Below are 26,505 nucleotides of genomic sequence, written 5' to 3'. Positions count from 1 at the left end.
ATGTATGCAAGTTAAACATGCTTCTTTCATTTTTAATAATATTCATGTTTCAGTTAGTAAAATTAATGAGTAGGTTTAAGATCCAGGTATGTCACTAGTGTTATGTATTTTGTGCTCAAGAAACATAAAATAATTTACAAAATGGTCTTGTTGTTAAAAAAAATATGATTTGATTAATTTATTGCCCTTTGTTTTCAATGGTTGTGGCCAAGGTCTTATTTTCCAATAATCTCTCATTGGGGTTATTGTAAATGACCCTAGGTAACACCAATGGCACTATTTTGATTTCAGTTTTTCATAAATTGATTACATGTTTAAAATTGATTTAATAAATATATTTGTTCATCATTTTAAAGCTAGTCAGTTATGTCCAAATGATATGCAGTGGAAAAACAAAGGCAATATTGTCAAAGTCGAGGTGCTGACGTATGTTGTGAAAAAAAGGCAAACCTACCTCGCACATCTGGAAATCAATAAAAGGAAATGTATCAATCAGCTGACAGAAAGAGAATAGTGAAAAATGAAACAGCTGAAGTAGAGGAGGGGATATTTATAATGACTTTTAGCAAGTTATGATGCACTACGTTGCCATGCACTTAATAAGTGCATGACAAAAAGCACTACGACCGGGGGGGAGTTGCAGTGTGGTTTGGATTGATAGACAGTGCACTATACCATATACTTGGCTATATATGATGAGCAATAAAGATATGGGCACACCTTTTATGTGAGCTATATATTTTTTCCAATTCTTGTGTTTCTGTAATGATGGGTTAATATCAAATGTTATAAGTTCCACTGAACTCATACAAATAATAATAATTGCTGACCCCGGATGTACCCTTAAAGTTTACCATGGTATTTTTGCACACTACTTTATGCAGCTTTGCCATGTGGCTATACTATGCATTTACCTTAGTTTGCCCTGGTTTGCCATGTTTATTAATATGCGTTACCATAATTCGCTATTCTCAATGCTTATCTATGCTTTGCCATGTTTTCACTATGCTCTATTACACTTTGCTATGATTTTACTATGGTAAACTTTTATGACGGCACTGGTTGGTTTGTAGAATGACCCATATTCGATATTGCACGGTGTGCTATACTCAGGAGCTCTCAATACCAACAACATGTAAACATAGGCACTGTGGGAGCTTATGAAAGGAGATTTGAATTGTATAAGCTAATATATGAAATGAAAAAGCATACAGCACAACCACTTACATCCAAACTTGATGGTGACCACTCTGCTGATCACACTGCCATATATATTTTTTGCTACACACTGGTACCGCCCTTCATCCCTGCTTTTCTCTGGGTTGTTAATGATCAGGTTCCCCCCTACCATAGTGTAGTGATCATCTGTGTCTATCACATGGATATCCCAGCCATTTAATTTCCACCTATGGAAAAAAGAGGGACTTGAAATCTTTTTTTTTTTTTTTTTGGAACAAACATTACATACTAATGTTGTCTAAGGAACATTGCAAAAACAACAGCGACATCCTCGACAAATATAAATTGTAAAACTGTACTTGGAAGATCAAAGCATAATGTCATATACAGAGGATACAGAAAAACAACATGCAGGTGGGAGAGCATTCTAGTAAAAAGCCCCTAAGCTGTGGAATGGCTTGCCACCGTCTGTGAGGGAGGCTCACTCTGTTGCTGTTTTTAAAGTAAGACTGAAAATGTACTTTTATGACAGAGCATTCACAGTCCTGTAAAGGATATTTATTTTTTACCATATAATTTACAGTTCAGTTTACTTCCCTGTATGCAGGGAAGTTTTTACAGTTCTGAAAATTATATTTATTTGTCTCACTTGTTTTTACTGCTCTTAACTTATTTACAGTTATGTATTTATTACTTGTTTGTATTGTTTTTAAGCATCTTCATTTCCCTATTTCTTTTTAAAAATCTTTTTCTTTTCTTTTCTCCTGTTCAGCGCATATTTTTGAAAGGCGCTATATAAAAATAAAGACTGATTGATATATTAAATGGTACTGTGTATTTTCTATAGATTTACTGCCAACACTTGAGCATTCAAATACACATATCTAGAAGCAGTCTCGCAAACCAAAAAAAAAGAAAAAGACACTCTTTTGGCAACAAGAGTGTGGTGAACATCTGTATTGATTACTTGTATACAACAGCTGGGTTCCCTCGTGCTCTGCAGTTCATAGTGACTTTTCCTTCAGGAGACTCCTCTGCATATATTGTATCAATTGGCTGCTCTTGAAATACTGGTCCATATCCCGTACCGTCCTCTGAAAAAAAGGAGGCATGTGATCATTTTTCACACATAGAAAGATGACTAGATTAATTGGTGTTGGGGGGGGAGCACCGCTCAATATTGAAAGGTTAGTTATGTGCTTGTTGTTAACCTGCTTTCATCAGTATAGTGCTAAGGGAGTTGCTCTCCGAAAGCATCATACAGAAAGTGACTCAGAAGCTGTGAAGGAAGGAATCATTAGAGGGTAATAAGGCAGATAATTCAAATAGAATGTAAGTAATTCAACATAGAAAAGGAAAAGAATATGTCATTTAAAATTGCAATAAATACCTTATTTTCGAGGGTCTACTCACACTGAAAAGATGCGTCCAATTTCCAGGCTGTAATGCCCTCTAATTAGGGTTCCTCTCCAGTTAACATTTCTACTCAAGGATATAACAGTACCACTTTAAAATGCAGAATGACCTGAATTTAAAAACTCTTCTGAACAAGGTAAAAAGAAAAGCCTTGCATTCGTAGTATCACAAAGAGCGAAATGATGGTTAGCGGTTCTTTTCATATGTTGATATCTTTTTGAGTGAAAGCTGATCATACAGCTACCAGTTATGAGCAGCAGTCTCCTTCCAGACACTAATATCCTGCTGTGTTATTATGCTGTTGATTTCTATAAAACTGAGGGCAATTACAATATTTTCAATTCAAAGACAAAGTTCTCAGATTTTTCAAGAAAACCATGTCTGATTTTCAACACACAGTGCATTAGACCATGCAATGACTACTGTACAACAAAAAAAAGGGTTCATAACTAATAACTAATAATCACAAACTCTTGAAATCAGGTATTAATTCCTTCATATATTCACTGCTGAACAATTTATTTTTGGAGCAATGTGCTGTAGTGAACAGTAGAATGAATAAGATGTAAAAATATATAGTTACATACAATCATTTACATACCAATACATGCATTGCATTCCTATGCGGTCACCTTCTGTCTAATTGCTTTATAGACTTTAATATAATGTAACCTCAGGGCAGGGTTTTTTTTTTTTTTGCCTGATATGTCTCTCCACAAGTTCTTAAAAAAATGAATGGACTATACTTCTATTTTAGGCTTAATTTAAGACAGTGCTTTCATTAAATGTAACAGTTACTTAGTTATATATGCAATTATTCAGAAATATGTATTAATACTTCTGAGTTTATATTCATAAATGACATCAGAGTATGCATTAAGAGATACATTAATTAAAATATAGAAATTAATATCAGTATTTCTGGCATAAACTTGATTGGGTTCGACCAGACCCAGTCATATTCAACAAAATCATTTTTGTCCTTTAAATATAAAACCAGTCAACAAGACATTCATACAAAGACATCTTTTAATTCTCTTTTCCATAGCACTCTCTCTTTTAATTAATTATAAATTAATTATTCATATTATAATTATCTCTTGAAAAGCCGAGATATATTAATTTTACAATATTTATATGGCTCTGGCTTCTCTTGCCTGCAGAAATATAAAAAATAATTCAAGAGGTCAAAACTACCTCCCAGCTCAAATTGAGACTCACTGGTAAAGAGAAGATAAGGTGGTGTATCCAGGAAACAAAACTGAAGGATTAAGGGGTCTATTCTGATTTGGTTTACCTGCGATTTACACGCTGGAAGCCGGGTTTACATGCCCTTGAACGGTAAATACAATACCATACATGGGCATATAAGCCCTACTTCCAGCTCGTAAATTGTGCGTAAACCAAGTCAGAATAGACCCCTATCCGCAAAATATCCTACACCCTGTTCCAATTTTATATGCTGAATGGTTATATTTTCAATTGTAAGAAATATCATTTAGATTTTCACTTTTTTTCCCTACGCACCTGCTGGCAGAATGAAAAGAGGCTTGAGAAGTACATTAGTTGCAGCTTTCTCTTTCAGCCGGACATCAGAATCAAAGGTCTTTTGATAAGTGGGGGGGGGGGGGGGGGGAATCACATGTCTTAAATTAACAATAATATGGGAAGGATATATCCCAGAATTCTAAGCCTGTGAACTATGGATCCATGTGGCATCCGTAGTTCATAGATCTAGATCTATGCCAACTTTAACTATTAAAATGTCTCTCTTACCACTAATATTCGTTTAGAAAATCAATCGACTCCCAATGTGAAATCATCTGTAATTATTTGGTAATGGTTTAATTTTACTATAATACATTTTTGCTGCTCAGTTTACTGCAAAAATGTACTGTATATTACCAACATATTGAATTAAGCTATTGTTGTTTCCTAAATGAATAACTTATCAGTTAATGGCAGAGAACAACAGTATTTCAATAATGATCAAAGTTTAGCCAACTGTTATACCAACCAGTATTCCCATTTGTTTTTACTTCAGCCTGTTACAGTGTTTAAATGTAATTTACAATCAACGCGTCTCAGCAGATGTTTCTTAACCATAATGTGAATGATGCATAATTAAGAACAATATATGCAATCTTGGAAGTCCTTTTCAAAACAGTTAGTACATATCAGAGCCAGGTGCTAATATTTTGAGTAAACTTTGAAATATACAGATTTGTTTAACTGAAACACTGAAGACTATTATTTTATACAAAACACTAAAGTAAGATAGCTAATTGAAAATAATAAAATTTAAAAAAAAGTGAAAGGTCAGGATCATAATGAAATTGCACTGTGACCTGGCTTGCAATAACCAAACTGAGATCCTGAGATAATTATCATGTGTTTTCGACATGGCGGAAATGCAATGTCAAGATCTGTCCATGCACTTATTGCCAAACAAATCTATACAAGCTAGGGTTATTTGTGTATTGATTGCATTATTTACATTAGGTTAAAATTATATCAATGTTATAAAATAACCAAGTATCCAGTACCTTTTCATAGCATGAACAAGTAATGTTCTGCACAGACTGAACTTTTATTTTGGGGCTTTACCTCAGCAACTGATCAATGTAAACATATAGAGTAAAGTACTGTACATGGATAATGAATTTGACCAGAAAATGTTATTTGATAATCTAAAAACACTATTAGAATTGTGGTACTAACTGTCGTTGATACAGCAGTTTTCTCAAACATCACTTATGAATTTATAAATTTGATGAACATTGCAATATTGCAATGTACCAGTTGCTTCAGAAGTTGCCAGAAAAATTGCCATGTGTTTCATGGGTTTTGTGTTGTTTTTTTCCTTCAGGTTTGCAAAGTTATTTTTTAAAGAGAATTTCAGTAGTAACATCAGAGTGATGTTATCGAACGACAATAAAATTTGTCAATGTGTTTGTTTGAAACGTACTGTGCATTATATCATTTTCCAAATGCCCTTAGAAAACTAGACATAAATAATCATACATCTTCTTCCCACAGCAGATAAAACTACATATACTATTTATCTATGCATAAAATATGCTACACTAAACACATTTATTTTGTACAAGTATATAGCTTTCAGCTGCAAGACATTTTAGATCTACCCTTTCCTAGTCCCATGATGTCAACTCTGTATATTCGCATGCCAAGAAAAAAAAAAGCCATTTCGTTATTCCAATTATACAAAAATTGGACTGACCTTATACCAGATTATTCTTAAAACACAACTCTTTGTGGAACCCATAAAGCCACATCAACCTGTAATCATGGGCAATGCCTGCATGTTGAGTTAAATAATAGAAGAGCTACATTGCAGTTTGAAAGTGCCCTCCAGCTCTGGTACTCTATTTCTATTTCTCTTTTACTTCATTTGATAAGCCAGGAATTTATTTCACTTACTTCTTGGTGCTACTCATTCAATAACCCTTATAGGGATTGTCAAGAACAAAATCACATACCTGTCCAGGCAAAGTTCTTCTGATCCCAGTAGCCAAAAAATGACAGCGATTCAAAACACTGTTTTGTTTTTTTGTAAGTATTACGGTCTAGTGCAAAATTATTTTGTAAACATCATTACTGCTTTTTTTACTGAGACGTTAATTACTTTCAATATGCATTAGCCAGAACAAAACACTGGCTAACAAAACTCACAATGACAAGCCTGGGAAATAGGAATTAGTTCTTTATAAGGCAGCAGATGTACAGGAAAGAACATGTATGGTTGGCAGCAGTATTGACTGTCCTTTTAATTTTCTCTATTGCTATTGTTCTACTGCACTGCGTTCCATTTTCATAAAGCACTAAATTGTTTTTCACAAGCTGCTGTAGCTTTGTGCTCAAAGATTACAGTCATCTACGAAAGATGTACATTCTAGCCTCGACGTAATTGACTTTTGAAAACACACTCTTGGTCAAAAAGCCCATTACTAGGCCAATATGTTACTTACCAGCATGGCACAATATAAATGACAAAGCAACAAGGTATAAGGTCAGGGGTTGCATTTTCTCTCAGCTTTCTAATGAAGCAGCATCAATGTTCATGGGTTGAAGTCTTGTACTCTGCTTAAACTTGACTGTCTGTAAAATTAGGGGGGGAAAAAAAAAACAAGTTTAAGTATGATAATACTGTTCTTTCAGAAATTGTTTTGCACAGTATGCATTATTTTATATGTCTGCTGACACCTAACAGTTACACTGTTTGCAAACAATGCAGACAACATGGCTCAGACACTTAAATGCAGGTAGATTTTGTGGTACAGGAAACCAAGTAAGGTACAGTAAAGTTTAGCACTTACACTGTTGAGATCCATTGGATTAGGAGGTCCAAACTGTCCAGATGTTTATATAAGGACAGAACCTCTCTTATATAATCCAGTGCCAAGCCATTTAGTGCTTTATATGTCAATAGTAAGATTTAAAAATCCATTCTAAAATGCAGTGGAAGCCAGTGCAGGGAGGTCAACACAAGAGTTATAGGTCTGTTTCTCTGTTATAGTGAGAACCCAAGCAGCTGCATGCTGAGCAAGCTGCAAACATAATAAGGCAAGATGCAGAAGCCCAGCAACTAAAGCATGACAACAGTGAAGTCTAGACCAAACAAAACCATTAATCAAGTTATCAGCATCAGACAAAGAACGAAAAAATATAATTTTAGCAATCTTTCATTTAGAAAGAAGACATCCACCAAAAGATTGAAATGAACAATTCTTTGTTGCGTTCAACAGATGGCCGTAATATACTTTGGCCCACGGCCTTGTCTATTAGAGCTCTATAGCCGCCCCTTGAGCTGGCTGAACTGTGATGAAATGATTACTGATTAATGACAGTTATAGCCAGTGTGCAGGACAAGTGGTAATTTGGGCCACCTGCCTTTGCCCCATGAGCTGGCTGAACTGTGATGTAATGACTACTGATTGATAACAGCTATAGCCAGTGAGCAGGGCAAGTGTCACTTCGGGCCACCTGCCCCCACTCCATGAGCTGGCTGAACTGTGATGTAATGACTATTGATTGATGACAGCTGCAGCCTGCGAGCAGGGCAAGTGGCTCTGAACCACCTGTCCCCACTCCATGAGCTGGCTGAACTGTGATGCAATGACTATTGATTGATAACAGCTATAGCCAGTGAGCAGGGCAAGTGGCACTTTGGGCCACCTGCCCCCAACCCCATGAGCTGGCTGAACTGTGATGTAATGACTACTGATTGATGACAGCTGCAGCCTACGAGCAGGGCAAGTGGCTCTGAACCACCTTGCCCTATGAGCTGGCTGAACTGTGACGTAATGACTTGATTGATGACAGCTATAGCCGGTGGGTGGACACCTAACTCCCCTGGACAAGGCATGCTGTGAGGAAGAGGCAGGGAGGCAGGGGGACCAAACAAAGAAACGACAAGGAGGCATAGGTGATAGGCAAGGCATGCTCAAAGAAGATGATGTCAGGTTGCCCAAAACATTTTTTTAGGAATTTACCAGCTGAGAATCTAACACAAAAACTCATGCAGGGAGTGCAATTGCAGGGGGACCCAGTGAAAGTTTACAGAAACGACAAGGAGGCATAGGTGATAGGCTATTTATGGAACGTTTTAATTTTTTAATTACATAGGTGATTGGAGGGAGGGTCCTCCTTTCAGAAACACAACATAATTAAAATCAAATCATTATCAAACACAACCTACAGATTTCTCAAAGAAGATTTTATATTAGATGTCAGGTTGCCCAAAACATTTTTTTAGGAATTTACCAGCTGAGAATCTAACACAAAAACTCATGTCTTACCTGAGTGCAATTGCAAGAAATTCTGAGACATCCAACTTGACTAGGAAGACACTCCAGTTAAGCTGAAATAGCAGCGGTTTCACCAGGTTTCACAGAAATATAAAGCTGTGTGTCATCAGCATAACAGTGAAAGTTTACACTGCACTTATGAATGATCTCAACCAGTGGTGGCATTTATAAAGAAAATAACATTGGACTAAGAATAGCGCCCTGGGGGACACCACAAGTAATAGCGGATAATCCTGATACAACCCCCCCTAAAGAAACAAAAAAACACTGTCTGATAGTTATATAGGATTTGAACCAGTTTAGAATAATCAAGTTTTAAAGATGATAAATGGAATGATTCACAGTATCAAGTTCATCACTAAAGGTTTAAATATTACATTTTTTGATCTATTTAAAAACATTTCAATTTAAAGTTGGTTTTTTTTATATATATTTTTTAAATGACTGCACAAATTCTCAATTGCCAAATGTGTGGCATTATGCCCAAAGCAAACTAAAAGTTGAAAGTTTTTTTGATCAACAGCAGCCTTTCCCACTTGATTTGCTGCCTCAATACCCTTTTGCTCTTTTCGATTTACTGTTTGCACTTTGACCTAATTATTAACTTTCCATTATTTACCAGTACTTTCTCCTTCTAATTAAATTTGTACAGTACCATATTACACCTCCAGAGGTTGAAGGACACTTCGCTGTCAGTGATATACAAATGTATGACTCTGGCTATGAGGCGTGTCTCAAAAGACAAACTATAGGTATTCTGGAAATTAAATGATTGGCGGCAGTTTTCCTCAATACGCTAGCATGTAATCTCTCATCAGTTACAGTATTTCACTTGTGCGCTGTAGAAGGCCTGAACAAGGGTTAACAAATACACAGAAACACCTGCCATTCTGCACGGCTAACAAGAAGTAAGAAAATGGATACAAAATAAATGCGATTAACACACCTTTAAAGCCATGGTTGGGTTGAAAAAATGGCAATACGCTTACAGTAATAATCAGTTAGATACAAATAGATAAATAAGCTTGTTTAAAAGGCCAATAAGTTATAGGCAAATCAGGCCCAACGTTTGAAAACACAGTTTGAAAACATACTTGCCGAGTAAAGAAATTAAAATGACAGAGTTCACTACAATACAGTATATTACATACTTATACATTCAAAAAGTACGGTCACTACTGTATGATTAACAAGTTACCCAAATTAAACAATATTATACTGTACTCCTGTTATAGTGGACACAAACTCTTACTGTAATCATACATTACAATGTGTACCACTCGTCAAAACTGTCAAACAAAACCGTACAAGTAAATAACATATTTTTTTGTGTGTAATAATAATTAAAAAAAAAATAAAAAAACATCATCAATCTAGGTTTAGAATATGTCTCTGGTGAGTTCACAGCATACTTTACTTACTGCATTTCACTACAAGAACTATGAGACATGATTAACTGAATGCAGATGGCTATTTATAAGAAATCTGCCTTTGTCACACAATGGGATGCTAAGCACATTTTCCACATAAAGAAGTGCATTTGTCCACACAAATCAGTGAATGAACAATGTCAAATTTACGAGAAGATATAATACTTTGTTTTTGTCAATAATAAGTGAATGTCCACATTTAGCATGTCTATTGTATAACTGTAAAACACATGGTTCAGTCTGGATTGTAAAATAAGAAGGTTTTCAACTTACCCCTTATGTTCTATATTGTATAAAATAACACATTCTTTTAGAAAGGCCCCAGTTTTAAAGTGTCACTTTACAGGCAGTTTGTATTTGAAAATAACACGCACCGTTGATTATAAACACATTAAGCACTTGTAAACTATTGATTTCTAACATGAAAGGAAATGCAATCCCTCCCAGTCACGTAAAGACACTCCCCAACATACTGCCTAGGCTTTGCAGCTGGAGACTAGCACAGTGGGGATTTCATCTTCAAGCTGCTGGTTTCCTAGCAACAGCTTTTCAACAAGAGCTGTTGTAATTTCCATTTTTTTTTTAAAGGAATACACAATGCAAATTAGAATACTCTTAAACAGACCCCAACTTTCATGCTGTTAACTGTAAATGTTGTTTCAAGGATTAAAATGAGATATTGTTCTAGTCATTATTTTAAATTAGAGTGTTATGAAAATACCTACCCCAAAATGTAACAGGTTTTATTTATGTGCATGATAATTCTCACAGCAAACACTGAACTGTTAGGGTTCTTGGCATGCATTAAAGAGAGGACATTACCGTCGAGACAGGCAAGCAAGGTTGGTGTGGTGTGGTGGTTCTCTGTCCTGCTATTCTATAAACTCAGTAATCAATGGTAAGGACAAAAGTAATGAAACAAGTAAAAAAAAAAATATGTTGAAACTGTTTCCCTGACAGAATCTGTTTATGTTGGTCCCCGATGACTCACCTGGTAAAGGCATGACCACGTGGTGTGCACAGTCATATAGTCAGGGGAGCGCAGGTTTGCATCCTATCTGTGCAAAGTCTGCGGTCATCCTTTGGGATTCTACAGTGTAATGGAGGCAAAATCGACGGTATCTTGTCAGCATGCTACAGCGGACCCCACTGGCCAGGCGTCTAGTGAGCTCAGACGGACACATGCAGGGATGGCCTTTGCTTGCCAATGTCCACCCTCAAACTCATGGGTGTTTAGAGGCAATTGGCTTAGTTATATTAGGGATAGGAGGAAGCCCACTGACCTTCAGTTCTCCTGAGCTGTAATATGGAAACGCAAATTAATATTCTAAAGTGGGGAGAAATTTGGTGGGTAAAATAATTGGGTGCAGTAAATTTTAAAAAACTTATTTCGAGAAAAGAGTCTCCCAGCAGCATTGTCCTGAAGGGCACTGATTTGCAACTGATATTATGATGAATTCTATTGTTCAGAAAGTCAAAACATCCTTACTTTCCACATCTACTATCTGTTTTTACACATTATACACATCCTGTCTCTGTTCTGAACAGGCTTGTTAGAAAAGTACAGTTTTACACACTGAATAAAATTGCATACATTTTCATTTTTTGGGCATTTTTATACCTACAGTATAATGTGCTTGAAATACTTAAACATGTACAGTAAGTTTATCCAACATCATACCATAAAGATACCGGTGCTAGCAACAGCAGGCTCACATATGTTAACAGCAGGTATCTGTATACCAATCACATCTTGCATTTGATGGTGACTTTTTATGGAAATGTCATTTTTTACCATACCAGCAGTAAATAGTATAAAGTCACATGCTGTGTTTCTTGACTTAAACAGAGAACATCAATTAGTTGCACCTATATTAGTTTCTGACATGGCGTATATAGAATTACCTGTATGTCACTGTATATACTTTAACAGAGCAATTTATTTTCTTTTCTTTGATCTACTGTATGATCAAAGATATGCTAGACTAAACAATACAGAGACACATTCCAATCATTCATTACTGCTCCTAAAACAACTGAATAAAGCACTGAGAATCAACATTCTGTTTCCAAATTAAGTGTGATAACTGTCTAAGGTACAACAACAAAAAAAAAAATCAAAACAAAAATACATTAATAAATGCTATCGAGGAAATGGCTTGGGGGGTTAAACAAATTATCAGATTAAAATTGTTAATATGCCATTCCCAACCAGAACCAATAACAATACAACCCCTGTACCTTTAAACATACAACACCCAGCATTGTACTGCACTGACACATTAATACCAGAGACAGCAAACATTTCAGTTTTAAACTAAACAAAACCACGACTCACTGGCCCTTCTTGGCTTCCCCTTAACTAAGTACATTGTGTATGCATCAGAACTTCTATCAGTAGCTTGTCTATCACTATGCACACATGATACAAGGGAGAAGTTCATGATACAAGACAGTACTGTCTTCTCATATTGTCTCTTAAACTAGAACTTGTATCAGCCCTCAGCTACTACCTTCCAGATGGCAGCTGTATCTCCCAGCTTCCTGTTGTCTCAAAATGTGCCTCCCCAGTCACACAAACTCTAACTTGTCAATTAGCCAATTAAACAGAGGTTTAACAATTTGCTGTAGGTAACCTATTGATAGCATATGAGTTATTACTGTATATTAAATTAAAATATATCGGTACTGTATGTAAACATACATATCAAGAAATCCGGTGAGGTATGAAGCACGGACAGTTTTTCAAATAGTGGTATAGGACCAAGCCCTTTCCAAATGGCAGCATATCGTAGTTTGCGATGGCATTCTGGCTGTAGCACAGAGTTTACGTTGACATTAAAACTGCCCATATGTATCATGACACTTTTGGCAAGTTAAGGCCGTGTTAGCACCGTCAGAATATGCTCCGCAGTGCAATGCGCTCCGCCTCTCATTAACCATGCTCTTTAAGGTGTGTCAATCCTTAATTATATGCATGGGCAAACTGTAGATGGGGCTCATTTGTAAATTAAGTCTGTGATATTAAAATTAGATTTATGAAGTGGCAGAACAGCTGTGCCAGCCCTAAAAGGGTCCACTAATAAGTCAGATTTCAAACTGGTCTTATTTGGGTGCAAAGAAAGTCAGAAAGCAGCTGATAGGAAAGCATTATGGCAGCAGTGATAACGTATTTCTTATGAAGGACAGTACAGGCTCCTAACCTTCCTGAACAACCCAGGAACAGAGAGAGAGTACTGAGAAGGGAGAGTATTTTAGGTCCGCATTTTGCTTTTTGATCTCCCTGAGGATGAAATTATACCTCAATAGCGGTTATTTAATTATGTACAATTGTTTGTATTCATTGTATAATAAACTTGGTTCATTAAGTTATCTTTTTCATTAAGTGTATTTGGTTTTATCTGTCGTATAATAATAATATAATAAAAAGTCACTTAGTCTGCCTCTCTAGATGAGCTACCCAGGCTTCTGGGTTTAAACCAGTATATTTTATTTAAAACAGGGTTAGCCCATTTTGAACGATCATTTCTGCCTCTCCAACTTACCTACCTATTGTTCAATTGAGGCAGACAATTTGGAGGGGAGGCACTATTTTTCAAATGAGTCTGTTAATCTGTGCTACCGATAGCCCATACTGGGCACCGGTTCAGCGCATTTAAGCATTTAAATATGGCAGCTTATGCCATGCCTCATTAATTTTGGACCACTGAATTGAATTTTGGGTAAAAATTATGCTGTGGCAGTGCGCTGCTTTACACTCCAATTCAGCATTCGATCTAAACCAAATGGAAAGCTGAACAGATAACAGTGACAAGAACAACAAAACTGAAAGATTAATGTATAAATATAAATATAAATAAATAGTCATTGGATGCCAAACCATGACCTTTCAACAATGCAGTCATTAATACAATGAGATGCCAGCACTTTGCCATATACACTGGTAGTGTATTTATTGAGAAATAGATTGGGCTGAAAAAACAGACAAATGTTATAGCTGACAAATATTTTACATTGTACATTTATATAATACAGTACAATTAGAACATTATTCTTATTCTTATTATTATTTTAACATCTGTTACAGAATGACAATACCACCTACACTACAAGAAAATATTCATATTGTATAAACAGGTTTTGGTAAATTAGGTAGGTACTGTAGTTCCTTTTAAATTAACCACAGTGAATTTCCACAGTACAGTAACCCGTCGCATATCCAACCTGTTTTAAAATAACATTATACATAACGATAACTATATTCAAGCAATAATCGTTTTGAGATTCAGCTTTTATTAGAGCGCTCCCCTAAATCCCTTGTTTAGAAAGATACAGGGTATTAATGCTTGTGACAGGATAGCCATCTGCCATGTGGGTGTGTGCATTCGCCGCTAAGTGACAGGCAGGAGTTCAAGACAGAGATTGAAGTTGATACGCCCCGCAGGCAAACAAATTTCATTTGCATATGAACACACTGAACAGCTCATGTGACACTACCAGCAATGGCAGCGCACGCAGCTCATACAACAGTGTACGAAAACTTTGGTAGGATCTACAATCACTGAACTAAACTTCTCTGTTCAATAACAAACTAAAATTGCTTTAGAGCTTGATCATGGCGGATACGTGGCAACACCACAGATTACTGTAATTTGGCATTTTTTATGTTTATGCTGTGCATTTGCAGTGGCTTCTATGGTTAACTATGTTTATGTTTTACCATAGTTTGCAATGAATACATGCATGTTTTCAGTAGGATTTTACTTTTCATTAGAAAATGCCTGCAGTACACCAGAATGCTCCCAGAGAAAGAAATGCAGCGTTTCACTGAAAGTGAAGGTGTTTGCCATGAAGGAGCTGAGAAACGTGATTGCAGCAGTATCGCTGCAGCTAAATGATAATGATGTCAGGAGAAGGACGGTCAGCATGAGCGAAAGAAATGGCACTAAACATGCATGAAGCCACAAGTGTCTGTCACACTGCAGATTGTTTACGTCCAGAGACAGAACAAGTCATCTCTGTGAGAATAACAGCATCTGCCGGTGACTATCTCTGTTATAATGTAAAATAGAGGAAAACAAAATGTGCCTGGTGATGATTAACTGTGGGCGGCCAGCAAGTTATGAATGCATCTTTCATTGCAAGACTTTTCTTATTTTCTTATTGTGTTTTATTTTAGCTTTACAAACTAACAATTGTGATATTTGTATGACTTTTGAGTTGAACAGCACTCACTTATTAAACAATCTGTTATTATTGTTTTTTTTTTTTTTTTTTTTTTTTTTTTTTTTGTTACCAAATTTCTACAGCAGTTTGGCTTTAAAGTTCAAACTCCACACTTTCAAATAATATGAACACACCACTTGAAACTGGAAACAGGGCTTCTGGCCTTAAGTTAAGCCAGCCCTGTAACAGGGAAACACCTGTAATGAAATGGCAGACAACTCTACAATTAACATGCATATGTATGAACAAAATAAATAGGTTTCATTTGCAGGACTGCTGTGTACTCTAACAACTGATTTGGACCCGTATAAATGACAACTGATAAATCAGATATAAAATAAATAATCTACATTGCTTAAGATACCAGATATTTGGAAAAAAAATTAAATGACTATACATATAAAATGACCCTCCTGGCTACAACAACATGTCCACAGCAATGTAAGGATGTCAGAGAAGATGCCTTATTTAAAAATTGCTGTGGCTGGTTTTGGCTAATCATCATTAACAGCTTGCAATGTACATATTTAAACAGACCCAGGAAGCCTGTGAAGTACTGTATGTAAATTAATGATGCATGTTTTGAGGAGTGCTGGCATAATTTAGTTAAAGAAGCAATATTAATTTCTAAACCCAAATAAAGATTCTGAGGATCTTGACATCCAAGGTTAATATTATCACAATTGGTACATCATGTTTAAGCCATGTCTTTCACTTTCTACTGTAGATTTTGTAACAAAGACATTGAGAGAATATCAATACCCAATACACAGTAAGGCTTTGCCTCACAGTCCAGGCTTCAGTAATGTTTTGTGAATTCACTGTCAGTGTACAATGTGCAAATTAAGGTGAAGAGAAAAGAACCATGTTATTGAACAGCCCTCCATATTCTTTTCAAATCCTATCAATATATATGACCTTTCAACTCTTCCTGCCCTGACTACTCTCTTTTTATACACACGCTGAGTAAGCATCAAAGGTCATATTGTCATGAATCAAATAAAATGAGGAAGGGCTTCAATGCAGATATTTATGATCTCCAGTGATGCTCAAAGCAAGTTCCAAGGTAATTAAAAGTAGCTTTGGAGAATCCAGGAGAACATAGTAATTCTATATTGGAACAACAGAATCCAGATCATTCGGAATGATTGCAAACATTATTAAATAGTACATCCTCTTACGTGTTTTACTTTGTATTTAACTGTAATGTTTTAAATAAAAACACAGACAAAAAAGCTGTATCTTTCATCTTTAATAAACAACTTGTCTAGACTTTGAAAGATATGCCGCAATGTGTCTGTGACATTCAACAGTTGTTTGACCCCAAAACACTAAAGAGCTAAGACATAGCAAGAAATCTAGTAGGATTTCAGTACAAGATGTTATTGGCTTTTGTTATCATTTAGAATAAATTACTAGAGACCCTTTGTAACAGGGGAGACCTGTGTTGACTCTTCTGGTGTATTCATAGTGCTGCAGTTAGAGGGCAGCAGCTGTTCAATATCCACCTGTTAGTCATGGCAATGACACAGAGAGGTGGGAGAGAGGGTGTGAGGGCTTTCCCTCCCTCTGAGCGGCTGAGAGGCAGGTCTTAGGGGGATTGCTAGCCGTATAAAATAACATTCTGCTGTTCCCTCAGGTCTGCCCTTTTAAGATGTGAAGAGCGTGTGGAAGCTCTGGTCTAGGACCGAGAACGGCCGGGAGAAAGAAACTGGAAAAGAAATCAGAAAGACAACAAAAGTAGTGGTAGCGGGGAAACCTTGGGCACACCCCATAAGTAGGACGGAGACCCGGGTCGTGCGGTTAGCGACTGCCGGGGTAATGCTGCCGAGTGCAGAACCTTTTATTTATAGTTTGATTATTGTGTTTTAATTTCCTTTTTCGTTTCGCTTTTGTTTTTGATTATTCTTTTGAGCACCTGTGATTGCGCCCGCACTTGAACTTTGTACCACCTGTGGTATTTTGTGGTCCTGTCTACCATCGTTGGTAGGCAGACCATGGTCAACAGCGCCCTCTGCAGGCTAAAACATGGAAGCAAGTGAATATATATGTTTTACCCTCCTCCCATATTCTTTGTACTTTCAACTAATGTACAGTAATTAAAAACGTCTTATGCAGCACAGTACATATAAAGATGTGGCATATTTAAAGTTCCATAAAGCATTTTCATTAAAGTCATTAATCAAATTCATAAGCAACTGCTTGGTGCCTTGATTGTCTGATAAACGTTCCATACAACTTGAATTACCTGCTGAGTTTAGGAGGTCCCAAAGAACAAGATGCCTGAATCTCAGTGCAATAATTCTGAATAAATCAGTTAACTGAGCTGAAGGAAATCGGAACCCACCAGCTATTTGTTTTAAAAGGGAATACAAAAAGGAAGAATGTAACTAAATGCAATGTGCTTTACAAACTGTTAGCTTGTCTGTTTCCCTGGGCCTATAGCATCATTCACAGCAATCAGAAATTCTGCTGAAAACCTAGAAGAAACAAACCCTAGGATTACATTTTAATTATAGCGCTGCAATATTTAGTGCGGCTTTCAAATTGATTGTCTGATTTATTGTTTGGTACTTACTTTTAAAAAGCTGAATAATTCAAAAGTAATCTAACAGTTAAGTAGTTCGGCGTTCACAATTTATATTTACAAAACCAATAGTTTCAACTAAACCTGCATGTTTATAACCCAGGAACTGAGCTGATCAGGGTAATACAAGACTACTAGGGCCCAAAGGAATCTTTGTTGCTTTAATCTAAGACTCCTTCAAGGAAGATGCCTCTGAATGCCCAACACAACAATTACTGTGAGCGTTCTAGTGATTTTATGGTGCACTCTCCTCATTGTGCAGCTCTTTAATGTCCTGAACTTCTATTGCTGCCAGAAGAACCTCTGTCCCGCGAGAACACCACATAAATTTATCATGGTGTCTCTTCCACCCATCTCATTATTATATATCTCTTCCGCTCTAAGGATTTGAGCATTAATAATGCATTTAAAGATATACGGTTGCTCATCATTGACATAGCACAGGATTTCCATAGATTCTCCTATAAAAGATTCTCATTTTTAAATTCAATAAACCAACAGAGCTTTGCATATTAAATATGTGGAAGCTACAAATGAAGGTTTTAACTTACAAAGCACAATGTCTTAATGGGTTTTTCTTCTGGTATTTTAGTACAATGGATAACAGGGTTGAAGGCCAAACATAATAAATGATAGATCCTTTATCTTCCACTTCAATATTGAGGTCAAGTACAAAATAAATATTTATCTCTTGCCATGTTAATATAAAATAATTGTTTCTGGTGATAGGATTCTACAAGGGTCTTACTGCACAAATAAATAACTGAACAGTGGTAAATGTTAAAGTGTGGGATCCCATGTATTGATTAGATTCGGATTCTTGGTTTGGGAGTTGGAGTTTGAGAAGACCACATGGATTTTAAAACAGGGTAGGGAAGAGTGTTTTGGGATAGGGTAGGGGGTTTGGTAAGATGGAGGGAGTTATCAGTCAAATCAAGATAACAAAATCTCAGCCACCACCCCTTTATTGAACATTTCGACAGCAGCTTGAGTAATTTATATGATTTAATTGGATTTGGATCCTCTAAGCAGAGACAGAATATGGCACCTTTGTCTGGCTGCCAATATGATGCTATAAAACCAGTTCAAACAGTTCCATTTAGCCTTAATATTGGTTGAATTTTATTATGCAATATTATCCCCATTGGTTTTACTACTACCGGTACTGGAATTACTATGCAATAATAACATACCTGCAGTAGTAAATATGAGTTTGTGTGACTAACTGCAAGAAACCTGCTTCATACAAGATTGCGAAGACACGTTTCATCTGCTCATCTGAAACTGTAACTACTGTTACACAACCTAAAGCAGTCAAATGCTATTAATCACTTCCTAGAAACAAAACAAAACAAAAAAACTGTATTTTAAAACCAACCTGGCAACAGTGTAATTTTTTGGACAATTTAACAGATGAAGATTTGTGCATTTGTTTCTTCAAAAAGCAAGTAAATTGAACATATTCTAATAATATCTAAATATCATTTAAATGTATGCAGTAGAGGTCATAAAGGGCTTTTGGTGGACTTTTTTCAAGAACATTTGTTTTTTTGGTACCAATACAAAAAGCATCAGTGACTACTTACTGTACTGTCCTGTACCAAAGCATCTGAAAGGACAACAGTTTAAAAATAAAAACACCAAAGATGCTTCATAAAATTGACCTATTTAATCTTCTGCACTTCTAATAGGTTGTGTGTTCTCTCAGTCTGAATTGCAAGAAAAAATGTTTTTTGTCCAAGGTTACTAGATGAAAGTTCAAATAGATTAATCAAACTAGATATACAGATACAGTAGATACAGATAGAAAAAATAATCTAAATAAATATTATTTACATTTTTTAAAAACGAGAACTGACCGAAATGTGCTGTAATGGTTGGACCTGTAATGCCCTGCTGTGCACACGCAGAAACAATATTGCAGCAGCAGGAAGCACCTTAAAAAAATCCTGACTCTGCATTCTCATGGAGGGGTCCTAGTCAATGTTAATACCACCACACTGCACCACCAGATCCCCGACTCAGCACATTTAATCTCCTGCAATCCTACAACCGGCAGAATAAAAATCAACTCACCTTGTAATGCCTCTGGATATGAAAAAGAGACACCGTGCCACTCCCATGTAAATATTCCACTTTCTGTGTAGAGCAGGGGGATTGTTTTGTATATTCTATCCTGCAGCAGCCATCAAATTAAAATGATTTCAAGCTGTGACCTCAGAGCAAAGCTCAGCCCAGACAGCAACTCCCAGCCAAATTCAGAATCAGGGTGGTCAGGCAGTAGGAATAGGAGTTCAGCACTGTATGTCGTAAATGCTTGCTGACCAAAACTCTTTGCAAAATAAGACTAGGGATTTTTTTTTCAGTCTTCTGTGCAGTCTCTTAATGTAAGAAGCAATCCCTGCTCTCTCCACAAGCCCCCTCTCACTGCTCGAAGACTAAAGAATCAGCACTGCATGCATAATTTATGCCGTCTGTGTGTCCTGTATTCACTGGTGAGCCAGCCCTGTAATGGGCTATCGATTACTCTACTATTACACTATTCAGGAAGGAGGTAATTGGCTCACTGCAACACACACAGTATTCCATCCTAAGTCTGAATTTGGATGTTGGTTTTACAGCACTGAGACACAATCCAAGCTCAGATCATGTGTGCATCCAGCACGCCACTGCAGGGTGTTTGGCTCCTGCTGCATTTACTGTATCTCTGCCCGTGCTGCAGCATTACTATCTCTCATTAACCCCTTTTCTGTATTCATTTCCAATGTTCTCATTTAAGAAGAGCAGACACATTTTACAATTTTAAAAGGATTGCTCTTTAAGAGTGTAAACTAAATAGATGCATTCAATTTGCAGCAATGGTGAAAATACTGTTAACTTGATTATCGTGTCCTATATTTTCTATTATCAATGTGTCCTGGTGTCTGTTAGTATCTGTGCCATAATCTTTATACAGCTTACTATCAATCCATTTGCTTGACTGGTGCTTTCACATATAGGTCACCATTTGCATTAAGCTGCCTGATGCAGATGAATAGAGACATTCATTAAATAAACCACCATGTTATGGACAAAACAAGAGGCACCAAATTACAGTGAAGATTGTTTTAAATGTTGATTATTTCAGATATTCTTAATGATTTTCAGATACTTCTCACATATTAATTTAAGTAAAAATGATAATTAATTCAAATAACTGCCCAAAAATTGGCAGTTGGCAAAGTGCCCAGCTGCATTTAGTTTAGTTCCAAAAAATAGAAAAGTAAACTTGTTATTTGTACATCCAAAAAAAGCCCTTTATTTTTTATATTTTTGTGCACTACAGTTATACCTCCTTTCAAACAGTATATGAATAACTCATTTAATCACAATACTTTCTTCTAAGTTAAATTAACAAAAACATCTCACAAATAAACATGCCATTTTGTAAGCTATCTACTTATAAAAACCATATATATAAATTATTCAATGAATGATTTACACCAGAGGCAGCTGGTAGAGGATAAAACTGGAATGAGCAATTTTCTTATAGGTTCCAAGGAAAACCAGAAAAATTAACCTCTAAACCTCACAGAAATACATTTATTGGAAAACCTTATTAAACCCCTCACGTTAGGATTGAGCAATGGAACTGTACAGTACCGTGCTCTTTACAAACAAGCACATTTTGTTCTAAGTTAGAGCACACTGCAGATATAGCACCTAATCTGGACAGGCCGAATACACAGTAGATGTTGGTAAGATTCACCTTTTAAGACACTCATGTGCCTTTCCAAGATCCCTTAAAAAAAGAGAAGAAAATGTTGCTAGATGAAAATAATTTGAATATATTAAGATTTTACTAGCATGGGCCATATAGAGATCCATCTCAAATCTGTACAGATACGTTTTTTAGTAGAAATACTGGTCATAAAGTGTTTTCCTAACTTGAAAAATATCAGCTCTTAAATGCTTTAAAATATAAACAGATGTGAAGCATGAAGCAGGCTAATGAAGGCCCAGGTATTATGAATCAATATTTAAAGCAATTGATTGCTATTGATTACATCTGAACTGAATCACACAAACACAAAAACTAAACAAGTCTAGTTTTGGGGCCAAGGTTTGGTCTGCACAAAATGTTACATGGAAACACAAACAGCTTTTAAACAATTACATTCTGTGACAGTCACCTGTCAGCAACATTGTGTGATTAAATCTAGGCTTATTGTCAACTTGTAAAACTGATTCCTTTGACATCTAATTTATCAATACACAGTGCAGTCCAATCCCATTTGTTCCATGCATTAGCTGTTTCAGGTCAGTATATTTCAGTGAAATTTAATTCAAAAGCTTATCTTTTTCCTTTCAAGTTGGACACTCCTTTATGGTTATAATTATAGTGAACAGTCTTCTCTTGAGTGCATGCATGCACGCATGCATCTATACAAGGCATTGTGAAAATGTGTACAGTAAATGCTTCTTCTCAAGATAGCTGTAGCAGATGAAAAGTGCTTATAACTAAAAACATAAAATGAGTTAAGTAAAAAAAAGCAATTGTTAAATATATAATAAAATCTATACTATGCATTCCACAATGGGTGTCAGTTTATAGGTACAATACACATTTTATCTTGGGGAATTTTGATCTAGATTTTTTAAATGAAAATATTTTAAAAACAAAAGGAACACAGATTAATGGTCCAATTAATGTATTTATACATTACAGGCATTTGAACCACATTTTATAAGTATAATTTTATTGTTTTAAAATGTCTAATTATACTTTTGTTTAGGGCTGGTCCAAAATGACAATTTTCAATGTGATATCCTAACATTGCGCCAACATGCTGCTACTACCAATTAAATTAAGTTTACTTTTTAAACTGCATAAGTTAATATGTGCTTTGTTTTTTGGTTACTCAGCATTAAGACTCACTACACTGTACATGAACTTTAAGAAAATGTGTCTGGTAAAAGATGTACCAATCTTAACTTAAAATCAATACATCTTTCAACGAAAGGCTATAACTACTAATTATTTTGTATTAAAATATTTTTCAACAGCGGTATTCGATGCTCAAGGACTTTAAATTAAGGGTTTATTGGTTGATCTGGAGGTATGGATATCAACTTGGATATTGCACTTATAATGTATATGTATACAATGTACAGTATAAACAGACTAACTTGTTTTGACATGATTTAGAGATGTATATTTTGAAATTACTCTGTACTTTTGACAATAGCGAGGAAGCACTGATGTAGCTCCCTCGCCTTTCGCTGGTCTGTTTTTTTTTAATATTCAGTTTCATTAGCCTTTGTGTTATTTGTTCTGAAGTTGTATGATAAGCATTTCTTAACACGAGATTTGCAACGGGATTAAAGGTGATAAGGAAGTATATTTCTGTCAGTAAGACGACAATTTTTCAATTTATCTTGAATTTGATGTATTTTGACTCATGGAACAGTATTAATCATACCAAACTGGCACTGGCCGACCCCCCTCCCCCACCCCCAGGGATTCCACGCTTGGAACGTGAATTTCATAATTCTAGAAAACCACAGTACGATGACAGTATGATGACATCACAAATCTAGAAAAAAGGACATTCCATTCTGGGTGCCAAAAGTGGTTGTAAACACAGCCCCATGTTTCTCTTCTTCCTTATAGTTGGGCGCCAGACAATAACGTATGAACTTCCCTCATTGGTTTCAGTCAGTCCAATGTATTTGCTGTCCACACCATTTGCATGATTAGATGCAGGGACCGTTAATTCCACAGGGATCTTCAAAAGGAAGCCGCTCCTCTTCAGTCTATGAGAAAAGCCTCTCTGAAGCTATGATTAGCAAGCCATGGACACGAGCCAGGCACTCACTACCCTTACTCTCCTGCTTTGTGCAAAGCAGTAAACACCCCACCCACATTTTCCTTCTTTCAGTCACAGTCTGAAATAGCCATAACCACTGTTTTATTGACAAGCCCACGACACTTGCACAGGTACATAGATTGTATTTTTTGTTTGTTTTATTTGAATAATAATAAATACTTCCTTCAAATAGAAAAGCACCTATTTTGTTAAATTGTTAGCGGGATAATACAGCTATCCAACCAACTTGTAATTCGTTTTTCATCCAGTCAAAACATTATAACACAATTCATATGTAGAGATAGAGAAAGACAGTGAAGCATCAGGAGATAAATGTGCCCATATACTGTAGTTCTTATCTCTTGAGGGAAAACAACACAATGGACCTCTCTACTCTGGCTGGCACTGGGGTTTTAAAACAAGACACTTTTCAGAGCAGAGGACAGATCGGTCTTTGTATTTTGTTATGTCCTTCTAAATGCACATCTCCAAAATACTTCAATACTACAAAACTGGAGCATAATGGATATCCAATACACTGTATAATATGAAACCACCCCAGTGACAAAACTGAGTGAATTAGCCTTGGTAACAGTTGATTTGTAATTTATATATGAAGAAGTGGTAACCTGCTTAATTTACCACACGAAATACATAGGCTTAGGTGGGCTGCTTTTAACCTCTGGGTTAGGCCTGGGTTAGAATCAGTCTGGGCAACTGCATCACTGTCTGACGCAACATAACATAAAACATTAAAGGCTCAACCTACTAAACCCCAGTAAAAAGTCTGCACTTCCTAAAAGGAATTTTAAAAATTGTTTAAAAACAGTTTAGTTAGTTGTGGATGTTTTCTGTATTTTTGAAATTGTGTCATGCAACCACCATTCTGTCAAATCAATCCATTCACAACTCAGTCACCTGCTTTCATAGAAATAATCAATACATACAAACATCTATAGATATCTATAGATGCAAAAAGCAAGCTCACATTGATAAAGGAAGGGTGCTAAGGTGCTATTGAACTTGTTTATTTTCCAATATTGTAACTTCTTTCATCTTTTCCTATTTATATACTACATCAAAAGCTTAGTTAATATAATGTAACACTATTTTATGGTGATATCATCAACAACATGTAATAAATAATGTCTGTAATTAAAGTGTTGTAAAAATTAGATAAGTATTAAAGAATTTTACATTTAAAAAAGAGGCAAATGCTTTTTTATAGGCCAATGAATATTTCAAAGAAAGAAAAAGACAATTACAAACAATAACAATTAATAATAATAATAATAATAATAATAATAATAATAATAATAATAATAATAATAATAATAATAATAATGTTAAATTACATCCCATTTATTATAGCTTAGAATGAGTTGCATTACTGTTGCCAATCTCATTTTGTGTCTTATTAAGAAAAGTAACCAAAGAAGCAAAAATGTAAAATGAAGAGCAGCTGCAGGATCTCTAGATACAAAGGAAACTGTAACATTGATTCAAATAAAATTGATTGATAAAAATTACTGAATGAAAATTTCAAAGCGCGATGATAATACATGCATTAGAATACTTGTATGTAATATGTACATTTTCATGACATCTTATGGTGCAATTTAAAATCAAGCAGACTATCAATAAATAGTACTGCTTTGTTTGGAGTTTAGACCAACAGAAATACCTACTGTCAAAATACAGTATTACCAAGTGCTTTAATGGGGTATTATGGAGAGTAAACAGTACATACAAATTAGGTAATCAGACAGCTGTGATATATACACTATTCCAGTTTCTTTCATAGAAATGCTGGTTGTGGGATAAATAGCTGAAGCAGTGTCTTATTTCCGCAATGAATCAACAGATCTTAAGGTAAGATAATACTTCTTCTGGAAACCATTTACATGATGCTTTCCATGGTAAAGCCTTTGTAAAGCTCAATAATTGGCTGTAGTGGCACAAATTAAAACAGGTGTGACTGTAAAATAACAGCATCCTGAGCAATAATGATTTACAGATTTATTTTTTCCTCTCCACAATACAAAAGCACTAGCCGTACCATATTGAAGTTCGCAAGAGTTCTTCCAAAGGACCTTGATCCTATTTAACAAGGTACTATCCTTGCTGATAAGGTGAACAGCTCCCTTCGGAAAGGAGGGCGAATGAGAAATTATCATATACTCTTTGCCAAAAAACTCCAGTCTGTCTGCTGACTCTGAGTGGCAATCAGCAGAGGTTGAGTCACTAGCCTTGGATTTGGCATCTCGTTTTAATGGTGCCATCCTTTATATAAATAATTAAAAGCAAAGCTTGAATTTCTGGGGTACTTTTTTTCTTTGAGCCACCAATTTTGGACTGTAAACTGCTGTCCAAAGATACCCTAACATTTCATTTTTGTTCAATGTTGCAAATCTAAAGTAGCCACAGTTTACAAGGAGGCTTGGTGGTCCAGTGGTTAAAGAAAAGGGCTTGATATTAGTATTTATTTAACAGATGCCTTTATCCAAGGCAACTTACAGAAACTAGGGTGTGTGAACAATGCATCAGCTGCAGAGTCACTTACAACAACATCTCACCTGAAAGATAGAGCACAAGGAGGTTAAGTGACTTGCTCAAGGTTACACAGTGTGTCAGTGAGTGAGCTGGGATTTGAACCAGGGACCTCATGGTTACAAGCCCTTTTCTTTAACCACTGGGCCACACAGCCTCCTGATATCAGACAGTCCCCAATTCAAATCCCAACTCAACCACTGACTCACTGTGTGTGACCCTGAGCAAGTCACTTAACCACCTTGTGCCCTGTCCTTCGGATGAGACCAAGGTCCTATTGTAAGTGACTCTGTAGCAGTTATTGATGCATAGTTCACCCCCTAGTCTCTGTAAGTTGCTTTGGATAAAAGTATTTGCTAAAATTACTAAGTATGACATTCAACTTGTGTGCACTCAAAAAATGTAAATAAATAACTGCCATTCTATCTCATATTGGAAAC

The 26,505-nt window shown here is 35.9% G+C and overlaps 1 protein-coding gene across 4 annotated transcripts in view; it reads right to left on the bottom strand.

Annotated features, from left to right (window-relative positions):
• LOC121319969 (contactin-1-like) overlaps positions 1-26,505 on the bottom strand; it is a 95,433-nt gene that overhangs the window by 42,369 nt on the left and 26,559 nt on the right. For 2 of the 4 annotated variants that reach the window (XM_041257996.1, XM_041257999.1), the window contains exons 2-4: positions 6,585-6,714; positions 2,147-2,273; positions 1,228-1,406 (exon numbers count right to left, since the gene is read on the bottom strand). In XM_041257996.1, coding sequence (XP_041113930.1) covers positions 1,228-1,406; positions 2,147-2,273; positions 6,585-6,639 — 361 coding nt within the window. In that variant the 5' untranslated portion in view covers positions 6,640-6,714. Of the gene's footprint in view, positions 1-1,227; positions 1,407-2,146; positions 2,274-6,584; positions 6,715-10,126; positions 10,296-19,742; positions 20,260-26,505 lie in introns of those variants that run through there. The other 2 variants (XM_041257998.1, XM_041258000.1) reach the window with 2 other exon arrangements.

This window comes from Polyodon spathula, chromosome 8, assembly GCF_017654505.1.
Source record: "Polyodon spathula isolate WHYD16114869_AA chromosome 8, ASM1765450v1, whole genome shotgun sequence".
Lineage (NCBI taxonomy): Eukaryota > Metazoa > Chordata > Actinopteri > Acipenseriformes > Polyodontidae > Polyodon > Polyodon spathula.
Note: the sequence above shows the minus strand (reverse complement) of the source record. Positions and strands in the feature narration are given on the sequence as shown.